This window comes from Lepus europaeus, chromosome 1, assembly GCF_033115175.1.
Source record: "Lepus europaeus isolate LE1 chromosome 1, mLepTim1.pri, whole genome shotgun sequence".
Taxonomy (NCBI): Eukaryota; Metazoa; Chordata; class Mammalia; order Lagomorpha; family Leporidae; genus Lepus; species Lepus europaeus.
Window position 1 is genome coordinate 45,514,885 of NC_084827.1, and position 21,886 is coordinate 45,536,770.

The 21,886-nt window shown below is 44.0% G+C and overlaps 2 protein-coding genes across 9 annotated transcripts in view; one reads left to right on the top strand and one right to left on the bottom strand.

Annotated features, from left to right (window-relative positions):
• KMT2E (lysine methyltransferase 2E (inactive)) overlaps positions 1 to 10,314 on the top strand; it is an 83,983-nt gene extending 73,669 nt beyond the window's left edge. For all 3 annotated transcript variants that reach the window (XM_062214405.1, XM_062214326.1, XM_062214493.1), the window contains 10 exons: positions 1,302 to 1,556; positions 2,063 to 2,207; positions 3,268 to 3,518; positions 3,899 to 3,955; positions 4,086 to 4,649; positions 5,612 to 5,901; positions 6,597 to 6,685; positions 6,789 to 6,914; positions 7,085 to 7,182; positions 8,099 to 10,314. In XM_062214405.1, coding sequence (XP_062070389.1) covers positions 1,302 to 1,556; positions 2,063 to 2,207; positions 3,268 to 3,518; positions 3,899 to 3,955; positions 4,086 to 4,649; positions 5,612 to 5,901; positions 6,597 to 6,685; positions 6,789 to 6,914; positions 7,085 to 7,182; positions 8,099 to 9,604 — 3,381 coding nt within the window. In that variant the 3' untranslated portion in view covers positions 9,605 to 10,314. The remainder of the gene's footprint in view (positions 1 to 1,301; positions 1,557 to 2,062; positions 2,208 to 3,267; positions 3,519 to 3,898; positions 3,956 to 4,085; positions 4,650 to 5,611; positions 5,902 to 6,596; positions 6,686 to 6,788; positions 6,915 to 7,084; positions 7,183 to 8,098) is intronic.
• Positions 10,315 to 10,403: 89 nt separating this feature from the next.
• Positions 10,404 to 21,886, bottom strand: part of SRPK2 (SRSF protein kinase 2) — a 269,280-nt gene continuing 257,797 nt past the window's right edge. For all 6 annotated transcript variants that reach the window (XM_062214774.1, XM_062215005.1, XM_062214694.1 and 3 more), the window contains one exon: positions 10,404 to 14,241. In XM_062214774.1, coding sequence (XP_062070758.1) covers positions 14,057 to 14,241 — 185 coding nt within the window. In that variant the 3' untranslated portion in view covers positions 10,404 to 14,056. The remainder of the gene's footprint in view (positions 14,242 to 21,886) is intronic.

Below are 21,886 nucleotides of genomic sequence, written 5' to 3' on the forward strand. Positions count from 1 at the left end.
CCACTACACTGTTTGTCCTAGACACAGACATACAGAAAGAGAGAGAAAGGAAAACACCAAACTGTGTACTGTCATATCTGTATGACAGGATGGGATTATTTGAATATATTTCTGTATGTGTGAATATACAAATGCACATATTTATAACATATCTATAATGAGAAACTAAAATATTATTTGATGACTAGGGAAAGAGCCCAAACAGTAGAGAAAATGTTACTAAATAATGAGCTTTTTAAAAAGTGAATAATCTTTATACTTTAGAACCGGGGTGTATTTATATAGTCAATAAAGTATATTTATTTTACATTAAAGAACAGAATTAAGGAATATGTAGATCTGCAGAGCATAGGAACTTTAAGAGATATTTAAACTTTTACATCAGTGACTGTCAATGCTGACAGTTTTTATTATTATTATTATTTTTTTTAAGATATATACCCCCATACTTGTCTCCAGGAGACTAATGGGCAGCCAAAGTAGAATAGCACTGCCTAAAATCAAATTTTTCCAACAAAATGAACATTTGATACCTCTAACAGAAGCAGGAACAAATTTAAATTTATTTAGTGTTTGTGCTACTGAGCTCTATTAGATTTTATTATATTAAAAAGCATTTGGGGGCCAGTACTGATGGGTGTAGGTTCGTGTCCTGGATGCTCCACTTTTTTTTTTTTCTTAAAGATTTTATTTATTTGAGAGGTAGAGTTACACTGAGAGGGAGAAATAGAGAGAAATGTCTTCTGTCCGTTGGTTCACTCCTCAAATGGCCACAACAGCCAGAGCTCACCAATCCCAAGCCAGGATTGCTTCCTCCAGGTGCTTCCTCCTGGTATCCCATATGTGTGCAGGGGCCCAAGGACTTGGGCCAACTTCTACTGCTTTCCCAGGGCATAATAGAGAGCTGGATCAGAATAGGAGCAGCTGGGACTAGAACTGGTGCCCATATGGGATGCCGGTTCCCTCTCTCTCTCCCTCCCTCTCTCTAACTCTGCCTTTCAGATAGATAAATAAATCTTTAAAAAAATTTATAAAAAGCATTTGTGCATTTATGTAACATAAATTTTATAAAAGTTAAGTTTTGCTCACACAAAATATTGTGTGAAAAGTTTCAGGATAATAGTAGATAACCAAGAAAATGTAGAATGACATACATTTTTTTCAGACCTTTTATGTGGAATGCTCTAAATCACCCAATTTATCATCATAGGCAATACATGTTTCTAATTTCAAATTAGAATGTTCTGTTGGAGAATTTATGCAATTACATATATAGTGACCCAAATTTTTCTTCTCTCTAGCACTTGGTCAATGAATGGTTAAGTGAGAAGAACGAGAAGACAGGAAAGCCTTCAGACAGCCTTTCAGAAAGGCCTCTCCGCATCACCACAGATCCTGAAGTGCTGGCCACACAGCTCAATTCTTTACCGGGTCTCACTTACAGTCCTCACGTATACTCGACTCCTAAGCATTACATTAGGTTTACTTCACCATTCCTCTCAGAAAAAAGGAGAAGGAAAGAACCTACTGAAAACATTTCTGGCTCATGCAAAAAGGTAAACTTTTCTTTGAGAATTAAAAATTGCCAGCGCCGCGGCTCACTAGGCTAATCCTCCGCCTTGCGGCGCCAGCACACCGGGTTCTAGTCCTGGTCGGGATGCCGGATTCTGTCCCGGTTGCCCCTCTTCCAGGCCAGCTCTCTGCTGTGGCCAGGGAGTGCAGTGGAGGATGGCCCAAGTGCTTGGGCCCTGCACCCGCATGGGAGACCAGGAGAAGCACCTGACTCCTGCCTTCGGATCAGCGTGGTGCGCCGGCCGCAGCGGCCATTGGAGGATGAACCAATGGCAAAGGAAGACCTTCCTCTCTTTCTCTCTCACTATCCACTCTGTCCAAAAAAGAAAAAGAAAAAAAATAGAAAAGAGAATTAAAAATTGAGGATAAGCAAAATGCCAATCTCTTTCCTTAGTACTGTTCTTGGTCGTGAAATGCTTTTGAAATAAACTGAGTTCACAGGCCCTACAATGCTACAAACTGATTCTTCATTTCTTGCTCCTTTATCTAGCGATGGTTGAAACAAGCTCTAGAAGAAGAAAATTCAGCAATTTTACATAGATTTAATTCACCCTGTCAAGAAAGATCCAGAAGTCCTACAGTCAATGGTGAAAACAAAAGTCCACTACTGTTAAATGACAGCTGTTCCTTCCCAGGTAGGATTTCTTTTATTATTTTAGTATGAGGAATGTGGTAGGATATGTAAGGGGGCTCCAGAAAGTTCAAGGAAAAATAGAATTAAAAGATGTTTGTTTTGGTGCAAAAGAATTTTGAAATCCATGCATACAGATTTTCTCATAATAGCATTTTCCATGACTTTTTGAAGAGTCCTTATGTGTAACTTTGTTATGAGCATGTTCTAATTATTATATAGTCTAGTTTTAGAATCATAACAATTTTCTGTCCCCTTAATACTTTGGGAACAGAAAAATCTCAGTTTACAATATCATGTATGTTGGGGTTTATGGTTGTGAATTATTATTATTATTATTTTTTTTGACAGGCAAGAGTGGACAGTGAGAGAGACAGAGAGAAATGAATTATTATTTTTTAAAAGATTTATTTATCTGAAAGGCAAAGTTAGGAGAGAGAGGAGAAGAGGGAGAGAGATATGCTGTCTGCTGGTTCACTCCCCAAATGGCCACAACATCCAGGTTTGGGAAGCCTGGAACTCCATCTGGGATTCCCATGTGGGTGGCAGGCGTCCAAGGACCCTGGCCATCTTCTGCTGCTCTCCCCAGCACATTAAGCAGAGGGGGCTGGAATCAGAAGTGGAGCAGCTGGACTCAAACCAACCTTCATATGGGATGCAGGCATCGCAGGTGGCAGCTTAACACACTGTGCCACAACACTGGCACCTATGGTTGAATTTTTAAAGGCTTACTATTGGCCTCTGGATGTTTTCCACATAGATTCAAGAGGACTCTTAGAAATCAGTGCAAATAATATCAGTACTTGTAAGATTTCTTAGAGACCCGGCCCCATCCCCAGGGCCTACAAACCTTCAGGCAAGATAATGTTTGCTAATAGTGAAATGAACTGATTTGGTAGTAAAGGGGGAGACTGGTTCATATTAATACCATTGCTTAAAACCATAAAATTTAGTTTTGGGTAAAAGTTACTATAATTACTACCACTGATGTTTTCTTTCCCAGAATATATTAGATTGTAGCAAATACCAGCAGTATTTCTTATAGCTTATCATTTCACCAACAGACTTAACTACACCACTGAAAAAACGAAGACTTTATCAGTTGCTAGATTCTGTTTACTCAGAAACCTCCACACCTACTCCGTCACCATATGCTACACCAACTCACACAGACATTACTCCTACGGACCCATCATTTGCCACTCCTCCACGGATGAAATCGGATGATGAAACTTGTAGAAATGGTTATAAACCCATATATTCACCAGTTACCCCGGTAACTCCTGGTACACCAGGAAACACCATGCACTTTGAGGTGAGACATTTAAATGGAAAAAAAAAAATTTTTTTTCCAACCCCTGGAGATGTGATTTCTTTAAGAAGTGTTTTCGTTTTCTTTTAACAACTGGGATTCTGAGAAACTATAAGAAAAAATTGGAAACATACATTTATAGGAATTAAACATTTTTACTAAAGTGAGCAGAACTTCATCTATTACTATACAGTGCAGTTTAAATGACTGATAATGTATGTATCAACTTCAAAGCAAATATTCGGGAAATGGAAATAAAACAGGAAAGAAAGTTTTCTAAAACCTAAGTCTGTGTAATAGTTTCTCATTTTAAGTTTTCATTTCTATAAATCCCATGGGTATAGTTATGAATTTTAATTTTCAATTCAATTATTTTCCTTTAGAATATTTCTTCCCCAGAAAGTTCTCCAGAAATGAAGAGACGCACTTACAGCCAAGAGGTAGGCACTGCTGAAGAAGGGGGACATGAGTATTTTTCTCTTAGCATCACTATTTTAAATTGCATTACTAGATGTTGAAGTTAGCAGTACCAAGATGTGGTTATTTGTCTTTTGTTACCTCCATGAACAGGGATATGACAGATCTTCAACCATGTTAACATTGGGGCCTTTTAGAAATTCCAATTTAACTGAGCTGGGTCTGCAAGAAATAAAGACCATTGGTTATACCAGCCCTAGGAACAGGCCTGAAGTCAACAGGCAATGTCCTGGAGAAAAAGAACTCGCGTCAGACCTTCCCCTGGGACTCGATGCGGTCGAGCCACCTGCCTTACATAAATCCATGGAGACACCTGCGCACGACAGGACGGAGCCCAGCAGCCAGCTGGACCCCACTCACTCTGGACGGGGCTCAATATATTCTTCCTGGGTAAAGAGTCCTGACAGAACAGGCGTTAACTTCTCAGTGAACTCCAACTTGAGGGACCTGACACCCTCACATCAGTTGGAGGTTGGAGGAGGCTTCCGAATAAGTGAGTCAAAGTGCCTGATGCAGGATGATACTAGAGGCATGTTTATGGAAACAGCTGTGTTTTGTACTGCTGAAGACGGTGTTGTGTCTGGTTTCGGACGGACTGTTAATGACAATTTGATCGACGGGAGTTGCACACCCCAGAACCCACCACAAAAGAAAAAGGTTACAAATTTAACAATTTATAGTTTTTTTAATAGTTTTTTTAAATACTATATTGAGGGTAATTGGTAGTTAAAATATTAATCATGGAAGGCATTCTTAATTTATTCAGGTTAAAATTTTATGTGTACATTTTTAAACCTTTTATAATGCTCACCTAATTTAAAAAATGTACACAGAAATGTAAAAAAAAATGAGATTCTTTATAGGAAGCAATGGTTTCAGAGACAGAAACCTCAAGTTGATTTATTTCACCAAGAGTAAATACTATCTGTGTTATTACCCTTATTTTATAGAATAGGCAAACCTTGTATATCAAAGGCATGCCTCTTTCTGCATCCAAACTGTCTACAGTATTTAAGCCATGGTTGTAAGAATGCTTTGAAAGTAGTAGCCTAAAAGTATTACGTAGTCATAAATTAGCTCTCTGTTTACCAACGGCTATTTCAGACAATCGGAATGCCTTATTGCCAAAGAATGGGAGGGAGCTACCGCACTTACTTTGTTAATAGGCTTATTGCTTTATAAGTCAAGAATTTTAGTGATGTGTGCTTTTAATTTTTGTAACAGAGTCCAGTTGGCAACTTTGTGGGAAGCAATGTAGTATAGTGGAAAGAGCACGGGCTTTCAAGTAAGACCTAGGTTCGAATCCCGGCTCCAACACTCACCAGCTGTGTGACCTTGAGTGAGTGAGTTACTCAATTTCCTCACCTGTAAAATGGGGATGATAACATATCTATTTCATAGGACTGTTGTGAGGATTAAATGTATGTAAATACCTGAGTACAGTACCTGGCATGTAGTAGATATTTGGTAATTGTTAGTAATTATTTGTTCAGAATAACTGTATTTTATAGTTTTTCGAATGTAAATATAGCAATTCCCTTTAGAAGATTAAAAAAAAAGGATTAATTCTGCCATTTGAGACAAGTGTGAAAGATCTGCATTTTTGTTTCTTGCCTAAGGTTTCTCTGTTAGAATACCGTAAGAGACAACGTGAAGCTCGGAAAAGTGGCTCTAAGTCCGAAAACTTTGCACTGGTCAGTGTATCACCTCATGCAAGTGGCCACATGGGCAACACCAATGGCGATGGGTGCGCCAACAGCAGTGAGGCTGGGGAGCAAGTCCAAAACCCCGCTAGCCTGCCCTTCCCAACACCAGCTGCAGCTTACGGTGCTGCTTTTGAAGAAACCAGCAATAACTGTCCTGTTAAGGAAGCTACTGCTACTGAGAAGAATGACCCAGAAGCTCAATGGTGAGCCTGTTTTGAAGTCTGCTGCTCTGGGAAGTACCAGCTTTGGTTAATGACCTGTTGTGCTTATTTGCTGGTCAGCTCCCAAGGGTAGGCAGATACTGGTTTGTGGTCCTCATTTTGGAAGCTCTTTGCTGATGGGGTTTAAATAGCTGCTTGTTTTTACTCCTTGATAACTTGTTCACATTTTTCATGCAAGTTGTCTTCTCTAAGGTTCCTCTACAGCCTCTGTCAGTTACCTTGAAAGAAGGGTAGGAACACAAGCAGCCCCAGATAGGCTGGGTCATGTCCACATTGCTCCTTGGGCCCTAAGCTTCCTCCTCCCCTGAGAGCATACAGTTCTGACCCAAGGCCATTTGTGAGGGGTATAATTAGTACTTTTAATAATCTCAAGTGGCATTTTTTAAAAGTTAATATTCTATGCTGTCACCAACTCCTCCCTCCTCCTTTCCCGCCAAGAAACTGGTGGAGAACAAAGGAATCCGACTGAGTTCTTCAAGTCAACGGAAACTTAAAAATCTCAGTTTGGGGAACAGTTAGCAGAACAACAGATGAGCTGATTTCAAAGCTCAACACCCAAGTATTTTCCTAGTAGAGCCAAAGCCTTGGTCTGAGAAGACATGTTGATCAAGGGACAAAGACTAACCTAGCTGGCAGTAGCTTCGCTGAGCTGAGCATGCTATGCTTTTACTTTAAAGGACCGCCTCCACTTCCGTAGAGCAAGTGAGAGAGAGGAGTTATCAGAGAGCGCTGCTGCTCAGTGATCACCGCAAAGACAAAGACAGCGGTGAGTACGCTGCTCCCTCCGTCAGCAGAGCTGCCTCTCTCCGCTGCACTGCGTCCTCCGCAGCTCTAATGTGCTCTCTGGGTCTGCTCTGCTTCATCTCCAGGGGGCGAATCACCCTGTGTGTCATGTTCACCGAGTCATGTTCCGTCTTCACCTTCATCTCATTCAAATCACATTCCCCAGGTGCAAGCGAAGGGCCTAGTCCCTTCTTTCAGTGAACTTGTGGAAGGTCAGTAAGCAGATGACTGATCGTGGTTATTGTTTTAAATACCTTTTTAAATCCGAAAAAGACAGCCTCTGTTAAAAAGCACACACACTGTACAGTGTTTTCTAGCGCTACTAGCAGGCAGTATTTATCATGTCATTTTACATTTACTGTAGGTTTCATCTGCTTTACAGATGCTGATCCTGAGAATCCAGAACCCCTGACTACAAACGAATGTCTGTCCCCAGATACTTCTCAGATTACTTGTAAAAGCCCTTCCAAAATGAGCAAGGTAACTACACGGGTCTTCTGAGTGCCCTCATTCAGAATGGTAATAAGCAGACGAGACTTTTGTTTCTGCTATAGCAAGTAGCAATTTGTGAATTCTGGACACTGTTCCTATCAGATATACTCTGTGTGTCTACTGCTTTATTCATTCTACCACAATGAACTGTGTCTGACAACTGTAATGGAACATTGAAGCTCCTACAAAGCACACCTCAGCAGCTTCCACTTGTCTCTGTGCTGATGGTTTCTGGGAAATTCATAGCATTGTCGTGGCCAGCCAGGTAATGCTCCAGACACAGAGGGTCAGAGGACAGCCGTTTAACAGGAGTGCTGTCCACTCTGTGTCATAAGGCTGTGAGCATCTAATGTGCCACAGGTAGCACTGTAAACTATAAATGAAGGATCCAATGTTGAGTTTGTTTTTTTTTTAAGATCACATACATTTAAATAGTCTTGGATTATTTAATAAGTTTTCAAGGAAAATGATGAAGAGGAATGAAAGATAAAAGTAAAAACATCACCCAACCAAATTTATCCTTAGACTGGGTGTAGAAATTTCAATTATGGAATTGAAACTTTCTAGAAGTTTAAGGTTGTCAGAGTTCTTTTAGAGTGTACAGCTCAAACAGGTTTCACTGCTTTAAGGAAAACAGGCAGACACAACGTCAAGACCACTGGGACTGCTTCTTCATCTTTTCTCCAATAAATCTTAACTAAGAACTTGTTACAGCTACTGAAAAAAGTGACCTTTCAACAGCTCAACCCTTTATAAAAATGGACCATTCTCCACCTGTAGAGTTTCTTTCCTTCTTTAAAAATTCGTATTTAAAAACCAACAAGAGTCAAACTCAAGGCACATAAAATGATTTTTAAGTTTTTATCATTACATAAAGTTTGTATGATTTGTTTTCTCTCCATAGCCTGGTTCACCGGGACCTGTAACTCCTGCTCATCCACACGGCAAAGTTCTCACGCAGCCAGATCCCCACTGGGAGGCAGCAGTTGTATCAGAAGCTGAGAACAGTGCTCACCTAAAAGCAGAGCTGCAACAGAAACAGCTATCAAATAACACCCAAGCACTTTCAAAGAATCCTCCTCAGCCACACGTTCGCAGTTCATCTGAGCAACTCTCACAAAAGCTGCCTTCTGCCTCAACGAAATTGCACTGTCCTCCATCACCCCATATAGAAAATCCTCCCAAGCCGTCTACGCCTCACACCCCTGTCCAGCATGGCTACCTTTCACCAAAGCCGCCTTCCCAGCAGTTAGGATCTCCATACAGGCCTCATCACTCACAGTCACCTCAAGTCGGAACACCTCAGCGAGAGCCTCAGAGGAATTTTTATCCAACAGCACAGAACCTCCAAGCCAGCACTCAGCAGGCAGCTTCAGGAGCATTATTTACCCAGACCCCCTCAGGACAATCTTCGGCAACGTACAGTCAGTTTAACCCCCAAAGCCTGAATGGCACGGCGCCACCTCCTCCACCCCCTCCGCCTCCTTCTTCTTCGTCTTACTATCAAAACCAGCAGCCCTCTGCAAGCTTCCAGAATTATAATCAGCTCAAAAGTAGTCTTGCCCAACAAACTGTGTTTACATCAGGACCAAACCAAGCACTTCCTGGCACCACTAGCCAGCAAACAGTTCCAGGACACCATGTTACTCCAGGGCACTTTCTGCCCACTCAGAACCCTAGCATTCACCATCAGACGTCTGCTGCTGTAGTCCCACCCCCTCCTCCGCCACCACCTGCTCCAGGACCCCACCTTGTGCAACAGCCCACTTCCCATCAGCAACATTCTGTGGCTCATGTGGGAGGGCCTGTTCATGCTGTCACCCCTGGGTCGCACATTCATTCTCAAACTGCGGGGCACCACTTACCACCACCCCCTCCCCCACCTGGGCCAGCTCCACATCACCACCCACCACCCCATCCTTCTCCAGGACTTCAAGGTCTACAAGCACAACACCAGCATGTTGTAAATTCGGCCCCACCCCCGCCCCCACCCCCACCGCCTTCCAGTGTTTTGGCTGCTGGACATCACACCTCGTCAAGTCAAGCCTTACATCACCCATCCCATCAAGGACCTCCACTTTTCCCAGCAAGTGCTCATCCAGCTGTGCCACCGTACCCCTCACAAGCCACGCATCATACCACTTTGGGACCGGGACCCCAACACCAGCCTTCTGGAACAGGGCCACACTGTCCACTACCAGTCGCAGGTCCTCATCTCCAGCCCCAAGGACCAAACAGTATTCCAACACCTACTGCTTCAGGGTTCTGTCCTCATCCTGGCTCTGTAGCCCTGCCACATGGGGTTCAAGGACCTCAACAGGCATCTCCAGTACCTGGACAGATTCCAATTCACAGAGCACAGGTGCCACCAACATTTCAGAATAATTACCATGGTTCAGGGTGGCATTAAAATGGACTCCAAAAACATTTTTTAAAATGTTCTGTAAGATAAACTGTATATTTCATATGTACCTACTAAAGGTACTTTTTAAAGCTTGTACATGAAACTTTGTATAAAAAAGAAAAGAAAAAAACACCAGTGCTCTTTCATTGTATTTTTCTCAGTTTTGCTTTTCAAAATTCCTTTAAAAATGTGCTGTTAAGCCAGTATTAGGATCTTTTATTTTGTAAGTGAACATTCCAGCTGTTTTTCTGGCAGTAGGTTTAATGCTACATGATCTTTAAATTTTATTGTTGCAATTAAATTCATTTAGTGAATATTTTCTATATTACTTTATACATGTGCATTAGTACACAGCTAAGTAATGGCACTATGAGGACCTTCTATTTTTTTCTGTCAGCAGTTCTGTGGGTGCATCTTAGGTATAAAAACGCAATACAGATTTTTATAGTTTGGTGTGGACATGACTCATTTTGTTTTACCGGTTATTTGCAAGCAAAATGTAATTTACTGTACAGACGATTTCTATTGTCTCCTGAAAGACTGTAAATACTGCGTCTCTCCTGCGCATGTAACTGCTTACAGCTTTTCTCCTTTCGTATACAGCATTGTACATATGACAAGTCTTGCAAAACTGTGTGATCTTTGTGAAAGTAGTACAGTACATGACCTTTAATTTCCTTTTTTTTTTTTTATTTTAAATATACTGTCACATTGAAGCACTGGTTGGGCATTTTAATTCATGTTAATAAATCACAATTATGTCAGTTTTACCAAATTGTTCTGTACAAGTTCTAAGACTGAGGTCTGTTCAAGTGTTTTTACAAAAGATTCCAAATACAATTTGTAAGGAGCCTTCAATTTTCTTTAGCAACTACTACCTCGGTTGGATGGTAGCGAGAAGCAATAAGGTTGTTCCTGTAATGGTTCCTACTTGACATTTTTGCAGGAGCAAGAGCCACGGGAAAACTGCTTGGTCATGCTATGTAAATTTACTAAGTATTTTGACATCAACAAAATGAATCCAGACCATTAACGCATTATACACGATAACAGTGATAGACTGCAATTTACAACTGTTTTGAAATATGAAGAGTTTTGCCTAAAACACAGGAATACGGAAGGGACCTAGTGATTGGAAATGACTTAAAGACCTTAACATTAGCATCTATAGTTTTGTTTTTTTGTTTTTTTTTTTTTTTTTTTTTTTTAATTTGTGGGAAGTTATCTTTCCTTAAATTTGTCTAGGGTGTATAAAACTAAGGAAAAAGGCATTGTTCTTAGCATTCAAGTGAAATGAAAATGACCTCTAAAGTGAGTATTTTATTGCTGAAATAGAATATGCTAGTTATAGTATTGGAAAAATAAAAAAATTCCCAGCCTTTGTCTTCTACCTCTCGGAAGGACTAAAGTATATCCAACAGTAATGACTGTCAACAGATTTTTCATTGGCACAATATACAAATTTTCTGCATAAAAAAAAAAAAACAGTAAACTTAAAAATGACTGAATGAGATCTGGTAGTAATTTAAGTTGTGTTTTATACTTTCACTTCATTTCCATTTCCTTTTGAGAATTAGCTAATGACAGTAGGGCCCAAATGAGCTTCGCGTCTTAGAAGAACACCGGTCAGGGGTCCGTCCTTGCCGTGTCACACACAGTTCCACTGAGGCAGTCACTACGGGATGCTCTGACACGTTTGTCTGAAAAGAAATGCCTTTACATCACCCATCTCCTGGTAGCTTTTTCAAAATTCACCTCTTTGAGAAGACTAACTTTCTAACAATTTTTAATTGCTCAGTTTTTAATTCTGCTACTACGTACATTAATGTATACAAAAGCTTTTTGTATAAACTGCAGAATCTTATTTTTTATTCTCAAATACTGTCACCTACCAAATTTTCTTTAGAATTATTTTTAAATGGGAGGGAAAAGTGGAATTTAAGAAATAATTAAATTATCAATGCAAGTTGAAGGTCTGTACTCCTGTGAAAAAGTTTCCTTTCTTTATCCTGTATGGTCCAGGTACAGGAAGAAACACATCAGTTTTCACCTAAAAAGCATCTCTGTCTTTCTGAAGATCATATACTTTTACTCTGCCTTTGGGTGGCTGCTCTGCCAACTTCCAGCCAGCCAGCCCCTGAATCCACTATAATCACATACATGATTACATTTTGTCATTTTCTATGAAGACTTCACATGGACTCAAAAGACACAACACAAGATTCAAATGAAACTGCTGAGCTGCACAGCCATCAGTTCTCAATTAGCTCATATGCATTCCTCATCAACCAACCACCAGACCAGACCTAACACAAATGTGTAGCCCTTCTAGGACAATTATTCTTATACTGTTGATGAAAGGATGCCCCCTCAAAATTCATAATTAAGCTAGTTTATTTTCCAGTGTAAGCTAAAACCTGTATTAGAAAAATTTCAAGTACATTACTATCCTGGTAAAATTCTTGCGGACATAGGGAAGACATAAATACTCTGTGGTTCTTGTAAAAACGTTTCCTATGGAAATCGTGGATAGCCTCACTGGGACACAGCCACCATGTGTCACAGAATCTAAAAGGCAACCTAAAGCCTTATTAGACAAACTGCACATGCACATTACACGGATGGGCGATACATTATATCTCACGGTGGTATGTGCTAGAGCTAATTCCTAAGAAGATTATGTGTCTTGTTCCCTCATGGTGAACGCTGTCAAAAAAGAAAGTCTGAGATGTTCAAATAGAATGCAGTTACTATGTTTTTGATAAAAGATGAGAAAGGATCACTTGAAATTCTAGGTAATGAACCTATACTGTAGCATCTTCCACAAAACACTTCTGCCCATAACAAAACTTGGGTTTTATTCCCTAATGATAAGCCTTAATGCATGCTCTGCACTGTATTTGCTGTGACAGCAATGTTGCTACTTCCTTTAGTTTTGATGCCACTACACTGGTAGAAAATCATGGTGATTTTATCACTTCAAATATAGGGCAATGATCAAGGCAATGGCTGGAAAAAAAAAAACAAAACACTTTAATTTTTAAGACAACTGCAAGCACCTCAAACAATGGGTTATTGTTACAACACTTGTTAGCTTTTCACAATCTAGTTATTGCAAAGGCATATGGGTAAAAGTTAATGGACAAAGTCAAGAAAAACGAGGCACCTTAAGAATGTAAAATTTAAAATAAAGAGACATTCACTCCACTGACTTCTAAAAGAGGCTAAACATACCTCATATGTTACATTCTAAAATCGTATTGCCTACTATGGTTTGTGTCCTGGATTCTACAATTGATTTTGAGGAAATGCATAGACACTACTGTGTGCAACCTGCAAAGGGAAAATCATGTTCTCCACTCCGTTCATGGAAAGGTAATGAGCAACCAGGTACAGTTTTTCTAGCCACACAGAATGCGTGTGACCACTGTCACCTCCGAGCTGTGACAAGCGTTCTGCCCACTGCACTGCGAACTCTAAACCCATACCTCGTGTGCTAGATAAACACGACCAAGCTTTTCCAAAAAACAGAGGCTTCTTTTTTTTTTTTTCCATTCCACACACCAAACATGTTTCTCTTGTCCAATTTAATCTATGTATTTAACTTAACAGTGTTTGGAGGAGGCAACACCACATAGTACCCAGTCATCACATTTTTAAAGGGAAATCACCCTTTTCCTTTAAAGGTACTTTTAGAAATATGCAAAAAATACAAATGGGACTGCTAAATCATAATGCATATTTTAGAACGAGAAGCATGTCTTTTCCTTCCTGAAGGTGCCATATGGGGAATGACACCTTGTGAACCAGAGCCACTTCGTTTCAAGTCCAACGTGAACGGACTGTTAGGGAATGAAAAGTCTGCACAGCTCCTCGGAGCAGTAAAATCTGCCGCATGCAGCTCAGGCTGTGAAGCACTGGAGACTTGGAGCTGTTCTGCGCTTGAGTCCTCATCCCATACTTAATGGGAGTTCACATTTACAGAGTGCATCCACATACACTATAATACAGGAATGACGTCCCTCTGCCACAAGGTAAAGTGGTACATTTCCTTGCCAACTTGATAATGTCTTAAGATTGTAAATTATATAGTACTCAGCTAAAATATTTCTTCATAAATAGTTACAAAACCTGCCAAAACACAAAGGAGAAAGTATTTTTCGTTCAAAAAAATGACATTTGAATGTCACACAACACAAGAAACAATGCTTAGAGACATGTTATTGTTTCCAGAAGAGAGTGGTCAGTGAACTACTTAGCTGAAGACAAAAGACTACCCTTCCCCAGGACCACAGTGCACAGAAAGCAAAATGTTGAACAACAGTACCTCAAAGCAAAATAAAGGTCTGAGGATGAAGCCAGCTCACTTGCAATCCTGTTAAAGAATGAGAGTCCCCGTTTAGGTCCAGTGCACTGGAAAACATGTGCTAGCACAGAATGCTGGATTTATAGAATCCGCTAAGAATTCAACCATGGATGCCGAAGGCATTCGCCAGCAGAGGCTCGCTTCTCTGGAACCATTTCTAGCATGGGGATGAGGAAATCTGTGAACTGCGCAGCGTCTTCGTGGGGCCAGCCATACTTTTCCACAAGGACATCAAACAGGCTCCAGGGCTTCAGCTTGGTGATGTGCCGCAGCTCTCCTAGGGGGAAGAACAGCCAGTGTCAAGAGCGCTCCGATCCTGCATTTCCCGCACTTGGTCCAGCCACGGGCTTCTCCGGAAGCAGACAACCTGTCTGCTCAACACTTTCTGATAACAACGAAAAAGGCGCCCCCCGCCCTGCCCTGCGCAATCATCATTAACTGTACCCATGACCAGGTCACGTTTCAAGTAAGCTCAGCAGATGCAAACTGGGGTTAATGGTTCGTTCACATCAGAGCTGAGGTGCCTTAAATAAAGGTGTACTGAGCACCCAGACTGTTTTCACGGCCAACCTGGAACCTTGCAATCTGCAAGCACGCTTAGGAAAAGCTGTAGGACGTACACCAGTTGAGTTCCTTGTACCATTATTTCTGCACATCCCTAGTTAAGAGAAAAGGGAGGACTTTCCCTCTAGAACTTTCGGAAATGGACAAGGTATACTTTTCATCTGTGCTGGCCATGATGGCAGCCACTAGTCACAGTCGCTAAGTGGCACTTGGGATGCACTGGTGTGACTGGAGTACTGAAGTTGTAATTTTCATTTTCCTACAGTGAAACAGTCACAAGCTCCTGTGCCGGATGGCACAGCTCCAGAGGCCAACCCAAATCAAACAGCATCCGTGTACCTGCACTCGGCGTCCACCCCGGCTCCAGGACATCCATTTGTGAACCCTGAAGTTCTCAAAATGTAACGGTTCCAGCAGCTCCGACTTACCAGAAAGACTAACAAACTAAGAAAGCTAAGGGCTTTCTTCGTAATGGGGCCAAAGTCACGTTTCCAGTACGGAACAACTCCTCACAGGCCACCCCAGCCCTGTCCAGGGGGAGGTCTCCTTCGAGTTCCAGGAGTGCGTCCTGAGCCAGGGCTGCAGACACAGCCGGTGCGGGGGAGCCAGGGGCCGAGGCCACAGCTGGCCCCAGCCACGCCTCAGCAGGGAGGGCGGAAGCGCGCGGGCAGCAGCCCACTGCCCGCCCCACTGCCCGGCTCGTTCCCCGCTGTCGGGTAACCGGCCAGCTCCATCTGTCTCCGCGCTAGGCAGAGCAGAGAGGCAGCGCTGTGCCTGCTGGGTCTGGTTCACTCATTTCTTCAGCTCAATTTAGAAATGCACTGCCCTCCCCCTTTAATATCAAAAAAAGGACAATCACAGAGGATCCCAGAACAAAGGGGACATGGCCCACGACCCTGTCAGCACCTGTGCTCCTTGCCTGAGCGCTGTGTGCGCTTACCCACTGCTATGTCCACACCGTCACCCGGCATCCGCACAGGGTTTTGGATAATGAGTGTTTTCTGATGGTTTCTTGTTAACAGGGTTGGAGTATAAAATAAGCTTCCAGCTCCAACGCAGGAACTGAACCACAGTGGCCAGTGCTGTGACATAGCAGGTAAAGCTGCCGCCTGCAGTGCCGGGATCCCAGCTGCTTCACTTCCGATTCAGCTCTCTGCTGTGGCCAGGGAAACCAGCGGAAGATGGCCCAAGTGCCTGGGCCCCTGCACCCATGTGGGAGACCTGCAAGAAGCTCCTGGCTCCTCCATTTGGGGAGTGAACCAGCGGATGGAAGTCCTCTCTCTCATTCTCTGCCTGTCTTTCTGTAGCTCTGCCGTTCAAATAAATAAATCTTTTTTTTTTTTTTTAAATGGAGCTGCGGTCAGATCTGTGGGTAGGAGGACATGATGTACAGTGGGAGAGGTGGGAAGGCCTCACTCTCTGCTAAGGGAGAACAAGACCCTCTACGCCAGAATTCCAGGCCCAGAAAATCAGCCTAAGGAGACAGACCCTGGCGCTTCACCCCATGCCCCCTCCTCAAATCCACTCCGTGCAAAATTACAAGTGCTCAGTAACAGGAGAACAGGGTTGAAAAGCAAGGCCCATCCACCTGATGAACATTACTGACCACTGCTTAGCTAGGATGCGAGGCTGGGAGGGAAAGAACAATTAGATCATGTTCCACAGCCAATCATGAGACTGACTTCAACAGCGCGCAGAGAGGTGGAAAGCAAGCACCCCGAAGCACTAGCTCCATGAGGGGCTTCTCGCAGGTTCCCCATTTCCTGGGGCTATCCTGATCCACAGAGACTGTTGCCCTCAGCACAGCCATGGTCACAAACCAAGAAAACTCACCTATGACCTGCTGAAACAAGCACTGGTGGTAGAGAAATACCATCTGCCCAGAACAGCAACATACAGTATCTGAGGGCAGCAGCTTGTCAGCTACGATCCTTCTCGGGAACCAAACTTGAATCATCCCTCAGTGCGCGACAGAGGGTCGCTGGTGTGCAGCTGCTCGAGGCCCCTGCTAGAACGCTATTCTATAGCAGGTGTCTGCAGACAGGACCTGCACATACGCTCCCGGATACTGCACCATCTCCAGATTGCTGACAAAAGCTAACACAATGTAAAAGCTGTGTGAGCAGCTGACATGAAGAAGTGATGACAACAACAAAAAAACCCTCTCTACACGTTCAGTACAGATACTTTTTTTTTTAAATTCATGATGGCTCTCCAAAGCAACGTTGTCTATTTGAAAGGCAGACAGACATACATGTCCCATCCACTGATTCACTCCCCAAATGACTACAACAGCTAAAGCTTGACCAACTCAAAGCCAAGAACCAGGAACTCAACCCAGGTCTCCCATATGGGTAGCAGGGACCCAAACTACTTGAGCCATCCATCACCTGCTGCCTCCCAGGGTGCGCATTAGCAAGAAGCTGGAAAGGACAGGGCAGCCAGGACTTGAACTCAGGCACTCCGATATGGCACGAGGGTGTCCCAAGTAGAACCTTAACTGCTGTGCCAAATACCTGTTCCAGATAGAATTTTTTTGGACTGTATTTTTGATCTGCGATTGGATGTATTTATCTACACAGAATCCAAGAATACAGAGGGTCAACTACACAATCATACATGAAAAGAGAAGCTGTCCCATGATAGACGACTTAACAGCTGCATTTTAATAGCCATGCTCTAAAGTGATAAAAACAGGTGCCAGGAGAGCCACAAGAACCTCAGATGCTTCTGACTAGGTAAGCCCACACAGCAGAACCACGTGCAAAGGTGCAGTCTGCACCAGCAGAACACGCGACAGGCAAGGTAACCGTCAACACTGACAGCTCCTGAACACACGGAACAACACGCAACTGTCCCTAAAAATATGTGGATTATGTAGACATGTAGACAACTCTAAGTAAAAACAGTCAGAGACACATACATAGACCCTAGAATTTTATGTACAAATCTTCACGCTCAATCTAAGAAAAAAGGTTGGGGCCAGTGCCGTGGCCCAATGGGTTAAACCACTCTCCACAACCATAGCATCCCCTACCCAAGTGCTGGTTCGAGACCTGGCTGCTCAATTCTGATCCAGCTCCCTGTTAATATGCCTGGGAAAGCAATGGAGGCATGGCCTAAATGCTTGGGCTCCTGCCACACACATAGGAGACCTGGATGGAGTTCCCAGCTCCTGGCTTCAGCCTGGCCCACCCAGCCTTGCCCACTGTGCCCATTTTGAGAGTGAACCAATTATGTGATCTCTCCCCCACTCTCTTACCCAGCTCTTCTCTTTTGCTCTGCCTTTCAAATAAAAGTAAATAAAACTTTTAATGCTATCCTATAAATATCAGGGTTCTTCAAAAAGTTCATGGAAAACCAGAATCAGAAGACAAGCTTATTTTGGTGCAAGAAAATTTTGAAACGCATGCACATTTTTTCATAACATGCTGCTATGGTTTAGAGATGTGTGTGGATGCTCAATGTTCCACAGGAAGTCCATGTGTTAAAGGCTGGGCTCCCAAAGTCTCAGGTCAACAGCACCAAGTGGGTGGAAACTTCACCCAGTTCCAGTGCTCTGGGGCGCAATGAAGGGGGATTAGGGGGTTAGGAAGCTCCACAACCAAATGATGGTGGAGTTCTGGGGAGTGGCACAGACATGCACCCGTCTCTCTGGCCACATCATGCCCTGCACAGCCTCAGGACTGGAAGGCCAAAGGCCACCACCAGCGCTGCGCCAGCAGGGCCACCTGAGCTCGGCCTGCAGCCCCCAGAACTGAGAGCCACAACAAGCCTCCGTCCTTCCCAAGTCTGCTGTCTAGTGAGTGGCTAACACATACATTTTCATGATGGCTGCAAAGATTCCTGGTGTGCATGGATTTCAATTATTTTGCACCAAAATAAATTTACCTCTAATTCCATTTTCTTCAAATTTCTGAAGCGCCCTCATAGTTGATAAGGCTACTACTTGCTCCTACTCTAAAATCAGCTCCTTCCCAAATTAAAGAATTCTGACATTGGGGCAGTGCTGTGGCACAGCAGGTAAAGCCACTGCTTCCATCCCATACGGGCACTGGTTTGTGTCCTGGCTGCTCCACTTCTTTTTAAAAGATTTATTTATTTATTTGAAAGACAGAGTTACAGAGAGTTAGAGACAGAAAGAGGTCTTCCATCCACTGGTTCACTCCCCAACCGGCTGCAATGGCCAGAGCTATGCCAATCCGAAGCCAGGAGCCAGGAGCCAGGAGCCTCTTCCAGGTCTCCCACATGGGTGTAGGGGCCCAAGGACTTGGACCATCCTCCACTGCTTTCCTAGGCCACAGCAGAGAGCGGGATTGGAAGAGGAGCAGCCAGGACTAGAACCGGAGTCCATATGGGATGCCAACACTTCAAGCCAGGGCTTTAACCTGCGGCGCCACAGCGCAGCCCCAAGCTGTTCCACTTCTATTTATTTATTTATTTTTATTTTTGACAGGCAGAGTGGACAGTGAGAGAGAGAGAGAGACAGAGAGAAAGGTCTTCCTTTACCGTTGGTTACCTTCCAATGGCCGCCATGGCCGGTGCGCTGTGGCCAGCGCACCAGGCTGATCCGAAGGCAGGAGCCAGGTGCTTCTCCTGGTCTCCCATGGGGTGTAGGGCCCAAGCACTTGGGCCATCCTCCACTGCACTCCCGGGCCATAGCAGAGAGCTGGCCTGGAAGAGGGGCAACCGGGACAGAATCTGGCACACCGACCGGGACTAGAACCCAGTGTGCCGGTGCTGCAAGGCGGAGGATTAGCCTGTTGAGCCACGGCGCCGGCCTCAAGCTGCTCCACTTCTAATCCAGCTTCCTGCTAACGCACCTGGGAAAGCAGTAGCAGATGGCCCAAATCCCTGGGCCCTGTACCCATGTGGGAGACCTGGAAGAAGCTCCTGGCTCCTGGCTAGACAGAGACCTCTCTCTCTCTCTCTCTCTAACTCTGCTTTTCAAATAAACAATAAACAATTTTTTTAAAAAAGGATTTTGATATTAACTTTTTTTCTTAGGAAAAGGTATGTTTCACTGAAATAAATTTTCTGGATAACTGGATACTTAAAATTGTGACAAATTCTACTAGTAGCCTGCTTCCAACTCCTGCCTGAAGAAAATGAATGTCACTTAGCCTGTCCTGTGACCAAGAGCTGTCACCCTCAGCATGAACTGTCTCACACAAAGGCGCTCAGCAGGCCTGGTGGAAGTCTCATACCAGGCCCTGGCCTCCAGCAGCCCTCCGGCTTCCAGACGTGCCGACAGACACCCTGGCAGAGCTGAAATCTGATAGCAAGTGGCTCCGAGCAAGGTCTCCTCCCTCTGCGGCGAGACTTACTCAGCAGCCGCAGACCACCCCTGCGGCTTTCTAACGGTCCACTTACTTCTTTATACTTACTGGAAGAGTGACAGAGACAGAGGCAGAAAGATCTTCCATCTACTGGCTCACTCCCCAAATGGCCACAACAGCCAGTACAGGGTCAGGGCAAAACCAGGAGCCAGGAACTACGTCCGGGTCTCCCATGTGGGCAGCAGGAACCCAAGTATCTGAACCATCACCTGCTGCCTCCCAGGCTGTGCGGTAGCAGGAAGGAAGCTGGAGTGCAAGTGAGGGCAGGATTTGATCCCATGTACTCCAATATGAGATCAGAATGCCCCAAACAGCACATGAACTCCCTGTGCCACAGCGGCAGCCCTGGAGTGCTTTTTAAATACTTCCATTATATTTCTTCTGAATGTTAGTTTAAGTGATTTATGAAAGAAATTACTTTGCCCATAGACCATGCTAGAATTAAACACAGGAGCATTTAAGATTTCAAACTACACATAGGAAGATTATAAAGAAAATCCTGGTATTGTATCTCAGTGAATAATGGTAATTATAAAGTGACCCATGATACAAAATAGGCTAAGTCAGAAGCCAACATGGGCCTGAATCCTAGGCCCTCCGATAGGGGATGCAGCACCTTACCCCACCATGGCCTCTGAGCTGCATCAGCTGTCGGGTTCCCCCACCCTGTGCTCCTTGTTAACCCACCTCACAGCACTGCCCTGATGCTGTTGCTGATATAAGGGGGAAATGTGGACTTTTATGCTGCCATACAGAAGTTTCTTGTACATATTGCACTTTTGAAATCCTCAAGTGCATATAAGGTCTTCAGTCTGACAAACAAAACAGTGCACTAGTGCCATCATCAAGGAACCAAGTTTCTTCTTATTAAAAAGTTAGGTATCGGGCTGGTGCTGTGGCACAGCAGGTTAACGCCCTAGCCTGAGGTGCCAGGATCCCATACAGGTGCTGGTTCTAGTCCCGGCTACTCCTCTTCTGTTCTAGTATTCTGCTTTGGCCTGGGAAAGCAGCAGAAGATGGCCCAGGTCAATGGGCCCCTGCACCCACATGGGAGACCTGGAAGAAGTTCCTGGCTCCTGGTTTCAGATCGGCACAGCTCCAGCCGTTATGGCCATATGGGGAGTGAGCCAGTGGATGGACGACCTCTCTCTCTGTCTCTACCTCTCTAACTCTGTCTTTCAAATAAATTAAATACATCTTAAAAAAAAATGGTATCTGGGCTGGCATTATGGCACAGTGGGTTAAATGCCCGGCCTGCAGCATCAGCATCCCATATGGGCACCAGTTCGAGTCCCAGCTGCTCCACTTCTAATCCAGCTCTCTGCTGTGGCCTGGGAGGGCAGTGGAGGATAGCCCAAAAGTCCTTGGGCTCCTGCACCTGCATGGGAGATGCAGAAGAAGCTCCAGGCTCCTGGCTTCGGATCAGCTCAGCTCTGGCCATTGCAGTCATTTAGGGAGTGAACCAGCGGATCGAAGACCTCTCTCTCTGTCTCTGTCTCTACCTCTCTCTTTAACTGTCTTTCAAATAAATAAAATAATTTTTTTTTTTAAAGTTAGCTCTCTCTTTGATGTATCTGTTCTCAACACAGCCTAACTGTGACCAACGGTGGCTACTTGGGGGTCAGAGAGCACAGACGAGAGAGATCTGCTCCTGGCAGTACTGCTTCTCCCACTATCACCTTGCAGTGGATCCCATGCTTCCTGGGGACAGACTCCAGGGAGGTGTTAGCTTGTATCCGATCACATCTAATCCCCTAATCTTCACTGAGGGCTAATGTCCACACCTGAAGGAACAAGCAGCAAATTAACATCACTAGGGTAAAAGCAGAGTAACCTCCCTACCCCACATTTCAGGGCCAAGTTTAACTTCCCCAGCAAGGAATGATTCAAACATGCATGATCACTGCTTCTTGCTACAGGTGAGGGGAGATCAGCTTGTGGCACGGGATGCTGGCCATGCTGGCCATGCTGGCCCTTGCTGCTGCCGGCCCTGCATTTTCCCCAAGTGTCCAAGCACAG